Source organism: Rhea pennata, chromosome 10, assembly GCF_028389875.1.
Source record: "Rhea pennata isolate bPtePen1 chromosome 10, bPtePen1.pri, whole genome shotgun sequence".
Lineage (NCBI taxonomy): Eukaryota > Metazoa > Chordata > Aves > Rheiformes > Rheidae > Rhea > Rhea pennata.
Genome location: NC_084672.1, coordinates 16,477,230 through 16,496,077, shown reverse-complemented (window position 1 = coordinate 16,496,077; position 18,848 = coordinate 16,477,230). Strand labels below are relative to the sequence as shown.

Genomic DNA, 18,848 nt, shown 5'->3' with positions numbered 1-18,848 from the left:
TTCAATGCAAATAGTAATGACCAGATAGGATCAGCTCATATAATGGGATTAAGACTTGTCCAAGTTTTGATGTTTTTATTGCAGAGCTCCTCGCAACAAGATATAATGAAATCCAAAGATGTTCATTAATATTTACTAAAATACAAATAAGCTTCCTGTAAGTGCCCATATTCAGTTGATTTAAGTTTACTTAACATTACATTTGTTGTATGAGAAACAACGTAACATTTGTTGTTTCTCACTGCAGTTTTAGGTGCTTTCCTTGGTACGTGCCAGTGAACAAAACCAGAACAAAAGTGAACAGAAGACTCAGACAAAATATCTATTATCTCCCTTTTTTCCCGAAACACATTTAGAAAAAAAAAAAAAAGGTGCAAGACTCTGCAATCAGGTGAAGTTTTCAAGACTGCTTAGTCTCATCTTAAGTTTGTAATCGAAAAATTACAACTGACGTCTAACTCGAAAAGTCTATGCAAGTTTTGCTAAAGACTTCAATGAGAAAAAAGAGCATTAACTCAAAGGTGAGATAGACTCACAGCATTATTTCATCCAGCTTAGTGATTTTGCTAAGGCAATTCTAAGTTTATAAGATCTAAAGGCATTCTCATGAACCACAAGGTAGATAATTTCCTACATTTATGAATTTCGTAATATGTATCGCTAAAGCTGGATGGAACCTAACCGAAATTGTATCAGCACTAAAGGACAGTTCCCCAAAAGACACCCGCCCCCAAAAGAAAAGAAGAAAGAAATTTGATATTTTATGGTGTGTCCCCTGCCCCCAATTTAAGTATCTTTATTTGACTTTGTGTTTGACTGTATCAAATAATCTCATTGCACACACTTTGGGTCCCAGCAGGTCTGTTAGCCACATCACCATCACCTGCTTCCTTAAGTTTATAACACAACATTTGTAGTATCTTATTTCATGTTTCACCAACAAATTGCATTTAGGGAAACAGATGCCTTCATTTTCACTATACTGTTAAAATAAGTTAGTTTGGGAGAACACTGGTTATATTAAGCTAGTACTTTTCAGTGGAGTACACTTTTTTTTGAATTCTTTCCTATGGATTTCTCAGGCCTAACTATTTTATTGAAAAGTACATTGTCAAGTTTAAGTGATCTTGACTTCTACAGATACAGATACCTAACTAGAGAAAGTTCTTTAAGACTCAACACATGAAACTTCTCCACAAGCTAAGTAATCCTACAGGCCAGGAAAATAACATTAAAGGCAATAAAGAACTGCCAAGCTTCAGCAAGCTCTTCAGAAGTAATTTTCAGGTAGAGAGCGCTCTGTGATGGATGGACTCAAATTAAACAATAGAAGACTGACATTTAATAAAAATCTTTTGGGTTATTAGAGGGTTAAAACAGCTACAGTATTAACCTAGAAGCATTGTGAGAGTGAAGAGTGCATACAGGGGCAAACACTGCCAACCTCGTAAGGAGGGAGCATGCTGGTCACAATTTTGGTGAGAAGATTTGGCCAGTACATGCTATACTGCAGCTAGATACAGCTGAGAAAACTGTCTCTAGCCACAAAAGTAGCTAGAATAATAGCAAAATTAAGGGCAAATCCATAAACAATCTCAAGATAAGTAGGTGGCACAGAGACCTTTATGATCCCACCTTGCTTTCCTCCCCTGCATTTCCCCCTGCCCTCCCCAACCTCCTTTTCAGAGCAGATGACAGTCTGCATAAAATGACAGTGCTTTGTAAGAAAAAGCTGTTAGCAAGAAGGGGCTATGCAGAAATACTATGCAAATTAATAGACTACTACATAATTGAATTTGGATGAGAAAGTGTCATTCACCTCACCAAATTTTCCCACTCAAAATAACAATTTACCATTATATTGCTGCACGTTTAAAAAGCCCAACAGAATTAAGTAACTAGACTTAATCACGAGATGAAACATACATACTTAAATTCTTAAATTGATGCTTGTCATTATGTTGCATCCCTCTTGGCTATACAGACATTTTTCAGTGTCAAATTTTTCTTGTTACCAAGGACATTTTCTCATAGCATGTATAGAGAAATATTTGAACATTATATTGCAACCAAACCAAGGTTTGTTATTTCTGCTTTTCCCTAATATGCTTTCTGTTGAAAACATTGCATCAATTAACTTGCATATCTTGAGTTACCTGCTGTTTAAGGTTAAAGCCTTAAAAACAAAAGTTTCCTTTAATATAAAGTACATACAACTTTTAATTTATTCAGTATGTGTTTTTAAGTTTAGACTTTGCATAAACTTCAGTGATTGACTGTGATAAGCATTCCAATGGTAAGAAAGTTGATACAAGCAATAAGCTGCTTAGGGTTACAAATCTATTGTAGCAGGAAACAAAAAGATTCTGTTAGAAGTAGATCAGCTTCACCCTTTAATACCTTCTGCTGAATACACCAAAAGATTCAATTTCAAGAAGTCAAATTCCCTTTTATTAGATAAGGGAAGACTTTTTCAAGAATCCTGTGAATACAGTTTTGAAGAAACATTTAACAATAATGTGAAGTATCAAATAAGTAGATAGACTGATTAGCAATCCAACGTGACTTTATGCAGAAGAGTGTATGATTCACTTTTAGCTTGTGTGTCTGTGATCCACAAGAAGAAATCTGTAAAGACAATCTGAACACAAAATTTATTATACTGACTGGATGGCTTGCTGCAAAAATTTGTGGGGGTTTTTTTGCACAGTATGTTTAAGTGAATTTTCAAGAATGCTAATTTTATTCTCTAGTATTACAGTCTTTATTTGGATCTGCTCTGTTGGGTCTTAGATTCCACATAAATATCACTCAAAAAAAAAAAAGTAGATTTGAGCATTCATAAAGTGCCTCTTAGAAAACCATTTTACACCATGGCAGTGCTTGATTTTTTGCTAATTTTAAGAATACTTATTTAACTTTTTATACAACTACAGTATACAGCAACAAATTATATGATTCCGTGTCTTCTGTGCTAGCTTTTATCTATCTAAATAGAAATTCTACTCTACTCTTCTGGACAACTTAATATACCTTGTGTAGGCCTTTAGAGTATGTGCATGCTAACTGGATAAACATATTTAAAATATAAATCTGTACCCTTTCTCCAGAACATGAGCTTTGAAAAAGACAGCAAATAAAAGTAAAGAAACCAGAAATACACATCATCTTACTGGTGATCTATGAGTTTTTATCTAATGTTGTTTTCCAAGTTCAATATTGCAGATAAAATCAGTTCAAGGCTATAGTTGAACCATTTTTTGGATTCATCAGATGCTAGCATTGATACCAACTGACATAGTATTTTTTGGAATGTTTAGTTAGGACATTAAACTTCAACATTTTTCATATTAACAAGCTCCTGTGCTTATAACTCTTACCACTAGCAAACTCAACTAATGGAAAACAATGCCCTAGATATCAGAAATTCTTTACCTTTTTTCCAAAGCTTCAAGACCTGTAAAGAAAAAGGATATTAATAGAAAACTTCTTGAACAATATGTCTGTTATCCCAAATAATCTGAAACCCTTTACTCCTTTATTACAGGAGAAACTGAGTTATCTGGGAAGTTCAGACTTTATGCTAAGAACTGACATTTAACTTTTCTCCCATTGTAACCAAATGACAATATTATCATCACTACAGTATCTTAGGTTTCAGGCATATCTGCCTGATATACTGGAAATCTTCCACGAAATCTTCTAATACTAGCAAATTTCTTAGGCAAAAAGATACCCTTGATTATCAACATGTGTGCTCAAGTTAAATCTGTTCAAAAAGGAATCTGAAGTGACAATATTGTCACTAAAAAATAATAAGATAACAAACACTTAACTTGACATATTTATTTTTCAAGGGCAATAAATAAATGTAAATATACAAATTTGGAAAAATCTTAGTAACAGAATGTTTTTAAACAACATTCTGGCTTAAAGTCTTTGTTATTGACACTACTATATTGAAATATTTTCTGTTCTGCTTGAAGTAGACAAGTCTTTATGTTGGTGATCCTCCTTTACATTAATTTGTTTGAAGTCAGACTACTGCAAACAAAAAAATAGTCACCCTTTGCTTTGACATAGAAAGTTATCTAAACTGCATATATTAAGCATTAAAATGACTTCTGGGCATGACTTTTTTTTAGAGAATATAGAGATTTTTTTTTTTTTTTGAGATCTTCTACCACTCATTACTTCTTTATTATAAAAAGGAAATGGTAACAAAAGTGAAAAATAAAAGAAAAAAAGGCATGAAAAAAGTGAACCAGACTGGCCCTTTAGTTAATATAAGACATTCTTCATCAGTCTAATTCTCCTTCTAGATTTCTAATAGATTTGTGTGATGACTGGTTCCAGTCACAGTGGCAAGTCTGCTTGAAATAATTTTAAAGCAGCTTTTGACCTGTGGACTTGTGTTCAGATACCAAGAATTTTAAACCCTTCCAGACATTCTCAAACATCCAAAACTAGGAATGTCATATTCCAGCTGGCTGCATTGGCTGTCCCAGACTACTGTATACTAACTAATGCACTTACCCAGGCTTAGAGCATAGATAAGAACTTGTCCAGGCAAAGCAGCCTTTTTCAAAAGTATTTACAAATTGCTAAATATAAATTTTATCAAAAAGGTTCAGCAAGAAGGTAACTGTTACTGACTTAATGGAAGTGGAGGAGGGTTTATGGTTCCCTCAGAATTCAGCAAGTATTCTGTTTCTGTATTCTATAAATACTACAAGATGCAACATATTTATTTGGTTCCCATAAATTAGAAAAATCTGGTTTCTACAGAAGTTTCTCAAAAATTCTAAATTAGTGATTTAAAAAACAAAATATTACACCTGACTACCTTTCCAAACAATCTCAGAGAGCAGCCTTGCTTCTCTCTCACCTTTCAAAAGTGTGCTTTTAAGAATAGGTGATTTAGAAAACAAGAAAAATGTGTATTTAACTACAGTACACTTGCTTAAACATACAAGTGGACACATTAACATCATGTTAAAGATCAAGGTACTTCTGGAAAAAAGGCAGATAGTTATTTGAATTCTGCATTCTTATATAGAATAAGGATTATTATAGACCTTAGTTTCCTCTCATTAACTTATCATATGGAGAGGTCAATAAATAACTTATCTGGTCCAGTTTACCTATAAGAGAAAAAATACTAAAAGAAAAAAAATTATCTATAAAATTATTTGTTTAACCCTGATAACATCTGAGTTGCCATACCCAGGTTTAATTGCAAGAAAAGCAAATAATATTCATCTTGCTCATTAATAAATGCCCCATTTTCTACGACACATTTTTAATATGACAACTACCAAATCACATATTCATGAGGCAAGATAAAGCTGGCTGGGGGTGCAAAGATGCCACTAACACAGTATCAATCTGGGTTCAAAAAACCAAACATACCAGATCCAGAAGCAAAAAACCTGGACACACTGAGGAGGCAGTGCCCAGCTGTTCATTGGGCTCTTATGTTATGATACCCAGCACAAGATATATTTTCACACCATTAAAGTAACAGGATTCTGTTGTGCTAATGTACAGACTTCAAGAAGTCTGACACAAAACCAATTACTTCCTTTGTTTAGGATAGAAGATAAAATAGCTTACTAACTGATGTAATGAGTAATGCATGTCACTATGACACAAAACTTGCCATGATTTGTGTGTTCAGCTACAAGGTGCAATATTTTGTATGACTAACTCAAAGCACAGCCGCATCCAACTGTGATTTGGAATTCCATCTCAAGCAGCACGCACTATGACTTTGAAAAAGGTCTGTATGGATTGTAACAAAGTCACCCATCCTCTCCTGAAACATGAACAAAATCCATGGGGTAATCAGGCACAGGCGGCATGTAACGGGTTTGTCTTCCTTTTTACTCCTTGTTTTTGCTTCTGAGGACATGCACTTGGCTCCAGACTAAATCCATTTCATGTTACAAGATAACACAGCTATTCTTCTCTTTTTCTCTCTCTTTCTCTCGAGGCTCTTTACGTTTGCGTTCACTACTCCCAGATTGTCTTCCACTTGCCGGAGAAACAGCACCTTGCACCTGCTACATGGGGGGGGGGGGGTGAACAACAAAAAAAAAACCCCACTTTGACTAAAGCAATCAAATATTACTGTAGATGCAACAAACTGGAGTAATAATCTAGCTTTGAATTCACAAATTTTGTTTCACTGTTAGTATGCAACCACAGCAAAATTCAAGTGTAAGCCTTTTTTTGGTATGTGTTCTCCAAAACTGCCATCAAAACTCCTTATTTCTGAAAGTACAAGTCCACTGAAAATACATTTCAAATCCTGTGTGTCCCTTCTACTCTGACCACATGCAGATCAGCTATATCAGTGCATCACTTCAATAACCAAAGTTGGCTTTAAACCTTTTTTGGCACCTCTGTTTTACTGCATTGGATATTCTTCCTCATTTGTTTTTTAAAAACAAATCCTACATTTCAGAAGTTGCAGAGTGAAAGTACTGGTTTTGACATCCAAATATGGAAAGCCAGAAGCTTTTCATCACTAGAAAGTTCTTAGGAACTTGGAAGTTCTTTGGTATACCAAAAGGTGACAGCAAGGTTTGCTAATTTATTATCTTGTCTTGCTATTACCTATTCACAGATAAAGATGCTGTTAAGACCTGTTATGCAGGTTTCCACAATTTTTCAACCAGTAAAAGTGAATCTTCCCTTTTACTCTGTTCACATCTTTGTCTTAGAAATAGCTACCAATGGTTCTATTAAAGCAATGAGCCATGGAAATAACTTGCAATTCTCAAAATTCTTGTTTTGCATCTAGCATTTCAGTTAATAGTTCTGAATTGCTTCAGGCTACCTGAAGATTTAGCCTTCAGGTTTCTTTAATTTCCACATATATTAAAAAATATAGTTTTGAAAAGTCTTCACAGACTAACAGGTCCTTGAATCCAGAACATCAACTTCAATATTGCCTATTGTATACAAGATATGTCAGTTTTGTATATGCATGTGCATGAGTTGCATTTTCCAAGCTCTTCAAATGCACTATTTAATTCTTTTTTTTTTTTTTTTTTTTTTTGCAAATAATGTAAGAATATTAGCTAATAATCCAGTCCTATTTATGAACAAGTAAAATAATGTTAGAATAGAATCTCAAGTTATGGCAGTTTGAGCTCAGACAACACCCTCGGAAGAGATTTATACTGGTATGTACTTTTAACCATTTTTTCCCCTCCAAATTAAGAGAGATCTTCTTGGTTTTAATTTGCTGTCATCTCCTGTTCTTGCAATTTTGTGAGTAAGATTTAGCTTAACATTTCTTTCTCACTGGTTCATGCACATGTAGGCCAGAAGTGAAGCACAGAATGCAAAACTAAAAAATTATGTATATTTTGGAGAAATTATAAATAATAGGGCTGATTCAATAACAGAGAGAGTACTTTGTTTTTGTCAAAAATTAAGCACAACTATGTATCTACAAAGTCATTAAAATCTCTGAAAAAAATTAAGCTTATTTACTGAGAGTGATACAAACTGAACTGCATCCAAAAGATTTCTAATGGTTCTGGAATAAAACTGAAAAAATATAATTCCGTATTTACAAAAGCTGAATAATAATAATAAAAATCTAACTACATACCTGTTAATGTCAAATCATGCAAAAATGAGACTTCTGTTTTTTTTTTTAGTTTAGTATTCTTCATGTTCCAGGTTTGCTTTCTGTTCTTTCTCAAAACATTACTTAAAACTGCACAGTATTACTTTCTTCCAACACAGTCTTTACAACCCTAATTATTGTAGCCCTAATTCATTCTATCATTCCAACTAAAACACTGTGAAAGAGGCCTCAATGTAGAAAGCTAGACATGCTTTAATGTAGTTACATGGCAGGAACTGGAATCTGCGTGCATACTCCAACAGTAACAGCAATATTAAAATTCCTATACTTGTCTCATCATTGTTGTGTAAGAACATGAACAGCACAAGTCTTGTATCTGTCTGAAATATCTATTAATGTAGATGCATCTGTATAACTATTAAATTAATATTCACTAAAGCTAGTAGTCATAATGTGTAATGATGTTCTCTTACCTGGACCTGAGCAGCTGCTTGTTCTTGTTCCTGATAGTACTGAGAAGCTCGCCTGTCTTCCTCTTCCTGGAGCTTCTTTGCTAGCTCCAGATCACTGATTCCTTCTGGGATCTGCTCCCAGTTAATCTCTTGATTTTGCTGCTCTTGTTGTAGAGACAATGCCATCAGATAATCCTAAACAGTAAACTTGTTTATTAATGTTCTTCTACAAGAAGCAAGCCAAGTCATATCAACTAAATTCTTCAGTAAGTGCAACTACATAGTACCATCTCTTTTTCTCTAGCTTTATCTACAAATACATCTATCTCATGGAAACTACACAAATTGCATTTCAGAACCTGTTCAGAATCAGAACAGTACAAAGGCTGAAAAAAAAGCTACTTCATGTTTCTATTTCCAGTATGCCTATATCACCATATAGGAAACAAAATCTAGTAAGAGAGTTGCTTTCATGATATTCCAACCTGGGCAGCTGCAAGGGGAGAACGCTATCTAGTTCATACTTGTTCTAGGCAGGAATAACAATTTTGAAGTTGTCTTTGTAATTTGCTATTTCTAGTTAAACTCTGTAACTTATGCTCAACAGAACGTCTGTTCCCACTACAGTGAACAGTGTTCCTCATTGATTCACTCTCAAGATTAACTTCTAAACTGATGACAAAATAATCAAAAGTTAGTTCTGAATACATGCCCCTCTAACCTAGCTTCATGACAGATCATTAAAAGGAAAAAAGAAACACCCTAAAAAACCATCTACACAAAAGGAACAGTCCAGATTCCAGTGCAACTGCTTAAGCTAAAATACTACACTGAACTGCAGTGGCTGAGGCATTGGCACTACTCCGTATTACAAATGAGACAGAAGGAAATGGAAGAGAAAGCGTGGCAACTCAAAATGTGACTACCCCCTCATCTCTACCAGATTCTGTAGTCTACAAATAAGATGAAAGTGCTTCAATTTATTACTGTTTAGCACTATTTATTAAAAAGCATCTGCTTCTTCATGTATTCTTCAGTATTAAAAAAAAAAAGTAGAATTGCTTAAAAGGATTAAATTTGCCTTGCCTTTTTAGAATGTAAGATATCCAGGGAGCCTGGATGGTCTTGGTACATGCTTATGCATTATCTAGTATAATTGGTCCTGTCTGAAACAGGACTTCTGGAAGTTATTTCATATAGTTAAGAATGACAAATAACCATCATCACGTGTCATCACTACGGTGTTTGTCTTTACATCCAGCAGAGTGGGCAGAGAGCAAAGCTCAGTTATGACAACATTAAGGCTTACAGTAAGTTTATTAGCAAGGAAGAAGTTTCATGATTCTATTTCTGATTCCATATATGGCAATTGAGTTGAGGTTTCACCTGAATAAGTTGTTTGGAAAAATGGATTCTCGGAGACTAAAATGGGATTTTTCCAAACTATTCAGGGTTGGTCTTACTCTAAGCCATGACAACACTTCAAAGGAGCACTTCTGAGAACCTCAACCTAGGGATCTAAAGTTTTTTTTAATAGTTGTATATATACATGTCTATACATACATACATATAAATCCATATATATATGCACGCAAACACACACACATATATATATACACACATACATACACACAACACACACAGCCAAAAATAAACAGCAACTTATGTGTAGTCACAACCAAATCAAAAAATACAGCAGAAACAGAAATATAGTACTTGATCTATTTGATCCTGTTGCCCTCTGTAGACAGTTTCAGGGTCTGATGGAGGCCGTAGGTGGAATTCAGAATCACAGAAATTTCCATCACCATCCACATTGTGTAAGCTTTCCCAAACAACTTTCTCTTCTGTAAGAAAACCCTGGTCTGTCACCAGCAGGTAAAGCTGACCCTATGCAGAAGAATATGGAAAACTTTGCAGAAATCGTTTATATTAGATTAAAATCTAAGATATTAGATGGTCATTCCTACTAACTGAACTGTTGCATCTAATAAAACAGTCGTTCAGATTTTTTTGTGGGTTTAAAATTTAAATTAAATGGTATACAGCATTAAAAGATTCATTGATAAGTTAATAGTCACACAATTTCTGTATTATACTTTGTAATTTGATTATTACATGAATGTTCAATATTGACTACAAATGAATGTAAAATATGAATATATGTCTTGACATCTTCTTGGAAGCACACCAAGAAGTATGCCTTGTTAAAATCAATCCCAGGACAAAGAAATCAAGTTAAATTCCAAAAGCAAGACCTGGGGACAAAAGTGACCTTTCCAAATAATTCAAAAGGTGTTATCTCAAAATGATGAGATCTCAGATTTTTTATGTTTTGCAGCAGGTTTTGATAGAATTTGAGGTTTATCTCACTTAAAAGAATAAATTTAAGATTTAAAAATCAACTTTGTTTGCTATCATTTGTCACCCATCAAGTCATTAGACAAATTTTAGCCTTTTTACCGTTACACAAGACCAAATTTCTCTTAAATTCAGATCTTGAAATTATAAAAATGGGCTGGTCTAGGAGTGAAAGAGACAATACTAACAAGTCCAGAAGCCAAAGTAGGGGAAAGATAAATGCAAGTTTGGGTTGAAGAATGGGAAAGGAGCTGAAATCAGATAGAAATTTTAAGAGAGGTAGGAGGAGACAGTGCTGCATGTTTGGGGGACAGCAAAGAAGCACTAAACCCACGTTTAAAATCCAGTTTGGATTTTAACCTAATTCTACCCTTTTTGTAATGCTTATAAGAATTATAATCCAAAGCAAAAATGTTGCTATTATAAACCATAGAGCACACTGAGACAGAAGCTTCCACTATTATTACTGAGTGTACCAGATCAACACATTCAAGTGTCCAGCGCAAAGCTTGTTAGCATTTGTTGCTGTTGATAGCATTTTAGCTATCAACAAATCAGTTTACTGTCACATCCACAAAACCTCTTTATTTGTATGACAGCAGTATACACAGGGATCTGAAGAGATGTACCAACACAAAAGAGCCAGTTCCTATTCCAATGACTTGAAAAAAATGAAAGCATTGCTCACCAGATTTCCTCAGGTCATTAAAAGAGTGTCTATAAAAGATTTTGAAATTAAAACCAGATCTCTTCAATCTCACAAAGAGACCTTAAGTTTACAACCATCCCTTCTGCAGCAGATGGGCCATACAACATAATAAAACATTACTGAAAGAATCACATGCAGCAATGGATTTAATATTGCCTAATATCACAAGATGTGCTTATACAAAAGGCCAGCCAAACAGAACAGGAACAAAACCATAGGGCACTACTTTATGTTCAGTGTTTCAGAACGACAGTAATCCCAGCATAGACGGGCTAACAGGCAGGACATAAATACAATGGTCAGCAACAACACTGACCACATAACATGACCTAAGAAATTTTCTTTCCCTGGAAGTCACCCTAAATAAATAATATTTCTAATGATTTAAATCACCCAAAAGAAAGAAATTAAAATAATTTTAAATTTTTAATTTGCACAGGATACATATATCACAGTGTCTTAGGTACAAGAAGTCTTTTTAAACAAACAGAAAAATCATAGAGCCTTTAAGGTAAGTGTATGTGAACCTTTTAGATTTTATTTTGACCAGTGCACTAATTCATTAAACAAAACCAAAAAAGAAACAAAAGGGGGAAGGTGAAGGGGAAGAAGGGTCAAACTTTCTTCTGTAATGCCATATGCTTTGTATGACTTTCAACCGCTCTACAATATCCATGTAGCTTAGTAATAATACTGAAATAGGAAAATGTTAATAGTTCCATAATCTCACAACTATGGTAAACTAAAGTTTTCACATACTAATATTAAAGTATTCTGTTTATCTTTACAGGACTAGAAACTGATATCTGTCATTCAAAAATATTTAGAGGTAACAGTTATTTGAAATAGAGAACTGCTTCAGTTTTAAATAAAATTCATATTGTTATTTTGTTTTACTTTGAGTCTTCCTCAGTTGAAGACCTACATATGAACAAACACTAATCATTTGAGAGCTCTGCTCTCTACTTCATACTAGTATATTTTTTAATGAAGTTTCTCAAAGACAAAGATTCCTAAAGACCCTTATAATACTGCTAATATCCACATAAGTCCTGATAATAGGAGAACTTTGTTTCATATCTGAAGTGAGGAGTCAGCATTTTTGAATTAGGTATAATATAGCTAGTTATATTCCTTGAATAAGCCTTCCTAGAACTTCAATTTTTATGTTCCCTTTTCTTACAAAAAGCAGAGACCCTGTCTACAGAGTATTTTTTTTTTTTAGGCACTCTTTCAGCACCATTCATGTTCTTTTCAGAGTCTCACAGGCTCACTTTGTTGGCACACCTAAATTCTACCAAGGGAATCTGCAGTACAAAAGAATCTTTATCATATGACCTTAATGTTGCCTCTAAATTAGACCTGCAGTAAATAAGGACATCTGGTGTCAGGAACCAGCCACCATTCTCTAGCACTTAGCAAATCATAAAGTAAGTCTAGCTGCGTAGCTTTTCTTCAGCCTCAGAAATTGTGTAAAGAGCAAAACAGCTATAAGATAGTGACACAACCCCAAAATGCAACATTAGGCTTTCTCACTTGCTGGGTCCAGTGGTTTTACGGTGTATTTGTAGTGTACTGAACAACATCTCTGCACTCTGCTCCACTCAGTACAACATGCAAGGAAGAAAAGTGAAAGAGGGAGCACAGTGGCAGAATCAGTAAGAGATTTAGTATTTAAACTGAACTAAAAAATTAGAAAGGAAGCAATAAGAAAAAAAGAGGTAAAGGAAACTGGTCTTGATTATGCATGTGTGTTCTAATCAGAATTAAAGTTAAAATGAGATGGATCAGGACAGTAAGGTCATCTAATTCAGCTAACGAATGTATATACTTCTCAAATGTTCACCTTGCCAAGAACTATATACACTTTATGAAGTAAAAGGTGTTTCTGCCTTCACAATATTTTAACAAGCCATTAACTGCTAAAGTAGTATCAGTCTATCCTAAAAGCTAAATCCAAAACCTTTTGGAAGGAACTTTTACAAATACACAGTCCCACAGGCCAACACTGCCCCCAAAAATGCTAGCACAGAATATACAGTAATTACCAACTGAAAACTATCACCTAATAGGGAATGAAACATTAAAAAGTCTCAAGTGTATAACTGTTACAGGAAACAGTGTCTACAATAATTATTAAAACATTAATCATAAAAATCAATTTAGATATTGCAGACCAATGCCCAGATTTTATAGTTTCATATGTAAAAGTCTTGAATAAAGCAAAGTATTTATGATAGTAAGATTGTTTCTCTACAGAGCAATCTCCATTAGGCTTCTAGTTTGCACAAAACATTCTGAAATGCAAACAGATGTAGGCTGCAGGTGATACTACTGGTTATGAGAACTCCTTTCTCAGGTTAATTACATGCCTCTCCTTTCTTGGGTTCATTTCATGACCAGATAAACTGATTAAAACATGATTAAATAATATTAGTATCTTTAAAGTACCTATTCTCAGGCCTATTATCCAGTTTTCAGTAGTTTTAAAAAATTGAAAAAATTAGTATCTTTAAAGTACCTGTTCTCAGGCCTATTATCCAGTTTCCAGCAATTTTAAAAAAATTGAAAAAGAATAAAACCAAAGACTTGTCCAAACATTTCATATTGTAAAGACAAATATTTTAAGCATAATCTTTGAAAGTCTGTGTAAATGGTCTCTGGGACTTCTGGATCAGACCCTTTAAATTTTATGAAAGTGTTTTATGTCAATGTGAATTAGAGCTATTATTTTGAGATTAGTCTAATCTGAGTACTTTCACTGTAAGGAGAAATTAAGAAAATTTTTGAAAATATGTATCATAAGATTCAACAGACTAAGCTTCAGAATAAAAACCATACAGTTGCCACATAAGTGAAAATATTTAAACATGTTTAAAAAATTACATACATTGGCTGTACTACACTAAACTCTCACATCTTCTTAAAGCCTTTTGGGGGGGGGCGGGAAGCAATTATTGCTATGAAATGTATTTTGTATTTGAATAAAAGTCTGTGTTGAGTTCTGAAATAGATACCTGAGGTTTATTCATAAATCTAGAAAGCGTCATTGCAACATACATACTGGAAACTTCTAAGAGGCAAGTTTCTTCTTATTTTTCGGTAAAGAAAATAGACAGGTTGTATAACAGTCATGTCAGTGGGAAAAGCATTCCAACTGAACTAAGATGTTCTTACCAAACTGATCCCCTCTTTACAGTCCTGTTTTTCCTTGATCTAGGGGATTATCATGTGATGTATTTATTATCTGTGTAACGAAAAGCAAAGGCAAAAAAAAAAAAAAATCTTTTAACTGCTGAAAATAATTACTGTATAATCACATGAGCCAAGAAAACTATTAATATGCAATTAAAGGGATAGGACAGAAGAAGTGATTACTAAAATGCAAATGGACAATTAATAGTGAAATGATTAAGAATCTGATAAGTGAACTGCCATTATTAACAAATCCCCATCATATATTCACAGCTATTATATTGCAGAATTGTTACATTTGTTTTTCTATTATTCTCATGTAATAATTAAATTTAGAAATACGCTATATAAAGACAATCTCAATACTCAAACTTTTCTAAACTGGAAATGACAATGTGATATTGTATTATGCAATCTTCATTCACTCTTCAGAAGAGGGATATTAAAATATTAATTATTCAAGACTACATTGTAAAATATAAACCAAATAGGCAAATTATACTTGAACTGATGTTTTATTCTGAAATGCAAACTGAATCTTCTCAATTATATTGTGATATCAACTCAGCATCTTTTAAGGAAAAGAAAGTTGAAGTCTTTAAAGGAATATTACCTTTTCAAAACTTTCCACATTAACTACTGAAAAAACCCTCATCGCTACCATTCTTCTACTATGGGTTTTCTTTTCCCTAAACTTATACTGTTCTTAAAGTGAATGCTCTATCTAAAATGGAAATTTTTTAAATAAATCCTTTCACTTTAATTCTTACTTGCAGAATCAGGAATTTAATAGAAAGACTTGTAAAAATGGCACAATAGTTAACTATCAAAAGATTAAAGTTTTGTAAGTGCTCAAATATTAAACCAAATGGAAATATTTCAAAACAGCAACAAACATTTTCAGATATGGTGACAGAGCAAACTAAAATCAGTTTTCCTCCTATGGCTTCTCTGTTCACATGTCAAAGATTTTTTAAAATAATTAAAACAAAACTTATAGTTGTTTAATATTTGGGCGCCTTTTTCCAATTATCCCAATACACACAACTTCTCTCCTACTGTAGTCTATGATGAAAGTCCAAAGTCTTATCTTCACCCCTGTAACTAGCTTGGAACTGCCTTTTAAAGATCCGCTAACAGAGCATGTTAATAAGATTGTCTTTACAATGTATAACAGCACTGACACCACTCATTAATCTACATAAGCTATTCCTAATATTGCAGTACATTCATAACAACCATTCTATTTCTGATGCTGGAAGTTGCAGGAAGCACTAAATAGTAAAAACTAACTGAAACCTATGTTATTGTGGTTGATTTAGTAACTAACAAAAATAAGGAGGAAGCAAGGTTGCAAGGACTCATTCAACTCCCCTTCCTTATACGAAGCAAATGCCTTTAGCTTATATGCAAAAATCTTGACATCACTAGAGAAACTGGACACAAAGCACATGCGAGTAGACTGATTGGTCTAATTATCAGTCATACTAGTTGGACACTAGCATGCCCAAGTGTTTCTGTGAAACTCTTGCCACTATGCTGTGCCTTGTAATAGCAGCCAACATAATCTTTTTCAAAGAAAAAAGAAAGATAGTTAGATAGATATAGAAATTCAGAACACTGAGCTGGTTTCTTCACACTTTCATATAAAACCAATTTTAGTAAAACAGTCCTCCAAAATAAATAATCCAACAGCAAGATAAAGATCCTTCCAGTGGAATGTTGTTCTAATCTCAGTATAATCAGATAAATTATTCTTTGTGTAAGTCTTGTATTTTTAATGATACTGCATATCAAACAATGATAAATACTACAAACTCTGTAATAAAAACTTAAACAGGAAATCTAACTTACATGCACAAAGGCTGTTGCCAGACTCGTGCCTTAAAATATCCACAGGATAATCCTTCATTAAGAAATTAAAGCTAATTGTATATATCATAATAATAAAAGAAAACACCAGCTGCCTCTAAAACAAGCTCACTAGATTGAATGTGAAGAAAACTAATGCAGTAAAAAAACCAACCAACCAGCCAACAGAACCTGTTCAACTTGGCACTACAAATACTAAAAATGACTCAATGACAATCATGTGGCTGTTATTTCGTCTCACTATAAAACAGAATTAAGGCTATTCGTGTTCCTTTATTTTATTAGGAAAATTTTATATACAGCTTCAAAGTTTCTGATTGCATTATTACAATATCCCTGAACATTTTCTTAAAATACTAACACTTGCATCTCAAAGTCCTCAAGTTGATTCTAGAGTTTAAAAGGACTTCGTACAATTTTCCTCAATTCCTTTGAAGAAGCTTGGAGACCTTTTATTTTCTCCAGTAAGTGCAATTAAGATCAATCTATGTTCTACTTCCTTTGAAATAGTAAGATACCAAAATTCAAGTCCTCTTGTTAAAATATCAGCCTCAGAAGTATAACACTGAACTTTATTAATACAAATAAAAATATCTCCCATATGCAAGTCCACACGTCAGCTAAGCATCAAAGCTTCAAAATTTAATTAGCATCACTAGGTACTCAATCATAGGTATCATGGGATGCTCAAGTATTATTCTAATTGGTTTTCAAATTCCTGTTAATTAACCAAAATTTAAATGTTTCCAGAAATATGTTTTAATATATGTACAGTATTTAATTAATGCTCATTTTCTTAACTTTATCATTTTTTTAAATGTCTCTATATATTGGTTTGGAGGAAAAAGAAGGAAGAGAAATATTACCAAAGGACAAACAGATTGCATAGTTTTTTCCCCTAAAGGTTGTACAACTTAATTTTCTCTGGCATTATGTACTCTCCTCCATTTTCCTAACTGATAGATATTTCTTCAGAGAGAGCTACTATCAACTACTGCTAGAACTGTGATACAAAAAAAGAAACTCCATTAAAAATATGCAGAGCTAACATTAAATCTCATTACAGGAAGGAGGAAAGCAGATGAAAGATCTTCACTCTGTGACAACAATGCATTTGACATTCAAATCAGTATCCTGGCGGTCCAAAGATTTCAGATAGCTAGTCTTAGCTAAAAGCCAGAGTCAAGCCCATTTCTACCTTCCTTGATAAGAAAGAATTCCTAGTCATTTAGCTATTGGAAAAAAAAATTGCAAATACAGCTTCTAAAACTAAGAATTATTATTAAGATAGTTTCTTGGTATCTCAAATTCTGTAATGCAAGTATAGCTCCCAGAAAGCCCAGGCAAAGTGAACAATACTAGTTAAAAATGACAGACCCTGAAAGAACTGAAAGTCTGTAGAAAATCTGAAGATTGAACACTAACTATAAGTGAGGACATTATAATGACTATGAAGCAAAAGAACAGCGGCCCATATTTTGAAACTCCCATTTCCGAAGTCTGCAACTTCCCAAAAAGACAAAATTAAATCAACAGTAACTTAGGAGCAGTTAAAATATATCTGATGAATAATGCCATTTTTTAAATTTTCAACTGTCCACCTTATATAGGCAAAATTCTGCATTTGTATTTCACAAGGCCAAAGTGACATTTGTGGTCCTTTATTTAATATTAGATATATATTTTAAAAGTTACAATTACAGTACCAAAATGAAGCACTTAAAATATTATTTCCAGTAGGGCTAAAGTACTCTCTCTAGAATATCCTCTGAACTGAGAAAATTGTTACTTGCACTTCCAGGTACCATCGGTACTTCTACTTAGACTTTTCTCTTTAAAACCAAATTGGTATTTTTCTTCTTAAGGAAAGCAACCATAGAACAATGTTTATGTCCTCATGGCAAACATTACTACAACTATTGCAAGATATAGATTTAGAAAAATGAAAAGAAGCAATACTGTAAGTCTTAAAATTGTGACATAAGTGAGAATTATCAGGGAATATAACCATCATCATCTTGGCCATAAATTCCTTCAGACTTTACTTTTTCTTCCTATAAATTCCTGAATCTTTTTTTTAATAGGGTAGGGGGAGGAGGGAAGGGAGGAAGATGAAATTTTAGCCATCTCTCTATTTATTTTAAGAGAAGATTATCATTCTACATGGATTTAAAACGAATCATAGAAGTGCTCTAAAAATTATCAAAAACATGTTACCTGTTTGTAGAGATAATCCTTTATTTATCAGAACCATTCAGAGCTTTAGCTCAGCTTATAAGTAGTTATTCAAGATGCCAAAGATAAAACATATGACAGTCAAGATTAACAGATGGCAAAAAGGGACTAGTACTACCAAACAAAAAGGTTAGCATCATTCATAGTATATGAAGTTTCCAATCAAAAGATGGCTTAAAAAAAAAAATACAGCAGCCCTTCCACATTTGTGCATGTTAGTAACACTCTTCCTTGCATTTTATTAGCATTATTTATAAACATAAATGTACATAAAAAAAAAAAATCAAAGGCTTTTTAAATAATAGCTATCCAAAATGAAATTTCAATAGTGTCACATACAAAGGTAGAAACTTACTATACCTATGTTTGACAGAAATGTCTAACTACAGGTATGATTTGACATTATAATGCTATGAAA

At 33.4% G+C, this 18,848-nt stretch overlaps 1 protein-coding gene across 1 annotated transcript in view; it reads right to left on the bottom strand.

The window, feature by feature from the left end:
- Positions 1-3,831: 3,831 nt before the first annotated feature.
- Positions 3,832-18,848, bottom strand: part of MINDY2 (MINDY lysine 48 deubiquitinase 2) — a 36,142-nt gene continuing 21,125 nt past the window's right edge. The window contains exons 7-9 of the mRNA XM_062584189.1: positions 9,775-9,948; positions 8,080-8,253; positions 3,832-6,065 (exon numbers count right to left, since the gene is read on the bottom strand). Of these exons, the coding sequence (XP_062440173.1) occupies positions 5,946-6,065; positions 8,080-8,253; positions 9,775-9,948 (468 nt within the window). The 3' untranslated portion in view covers positions 3,832-5,945. The remainder of the gene's footprint in view (positions 6,066-8,079; positions 8,254-9,774; positions 9,949-18,848) is intronic.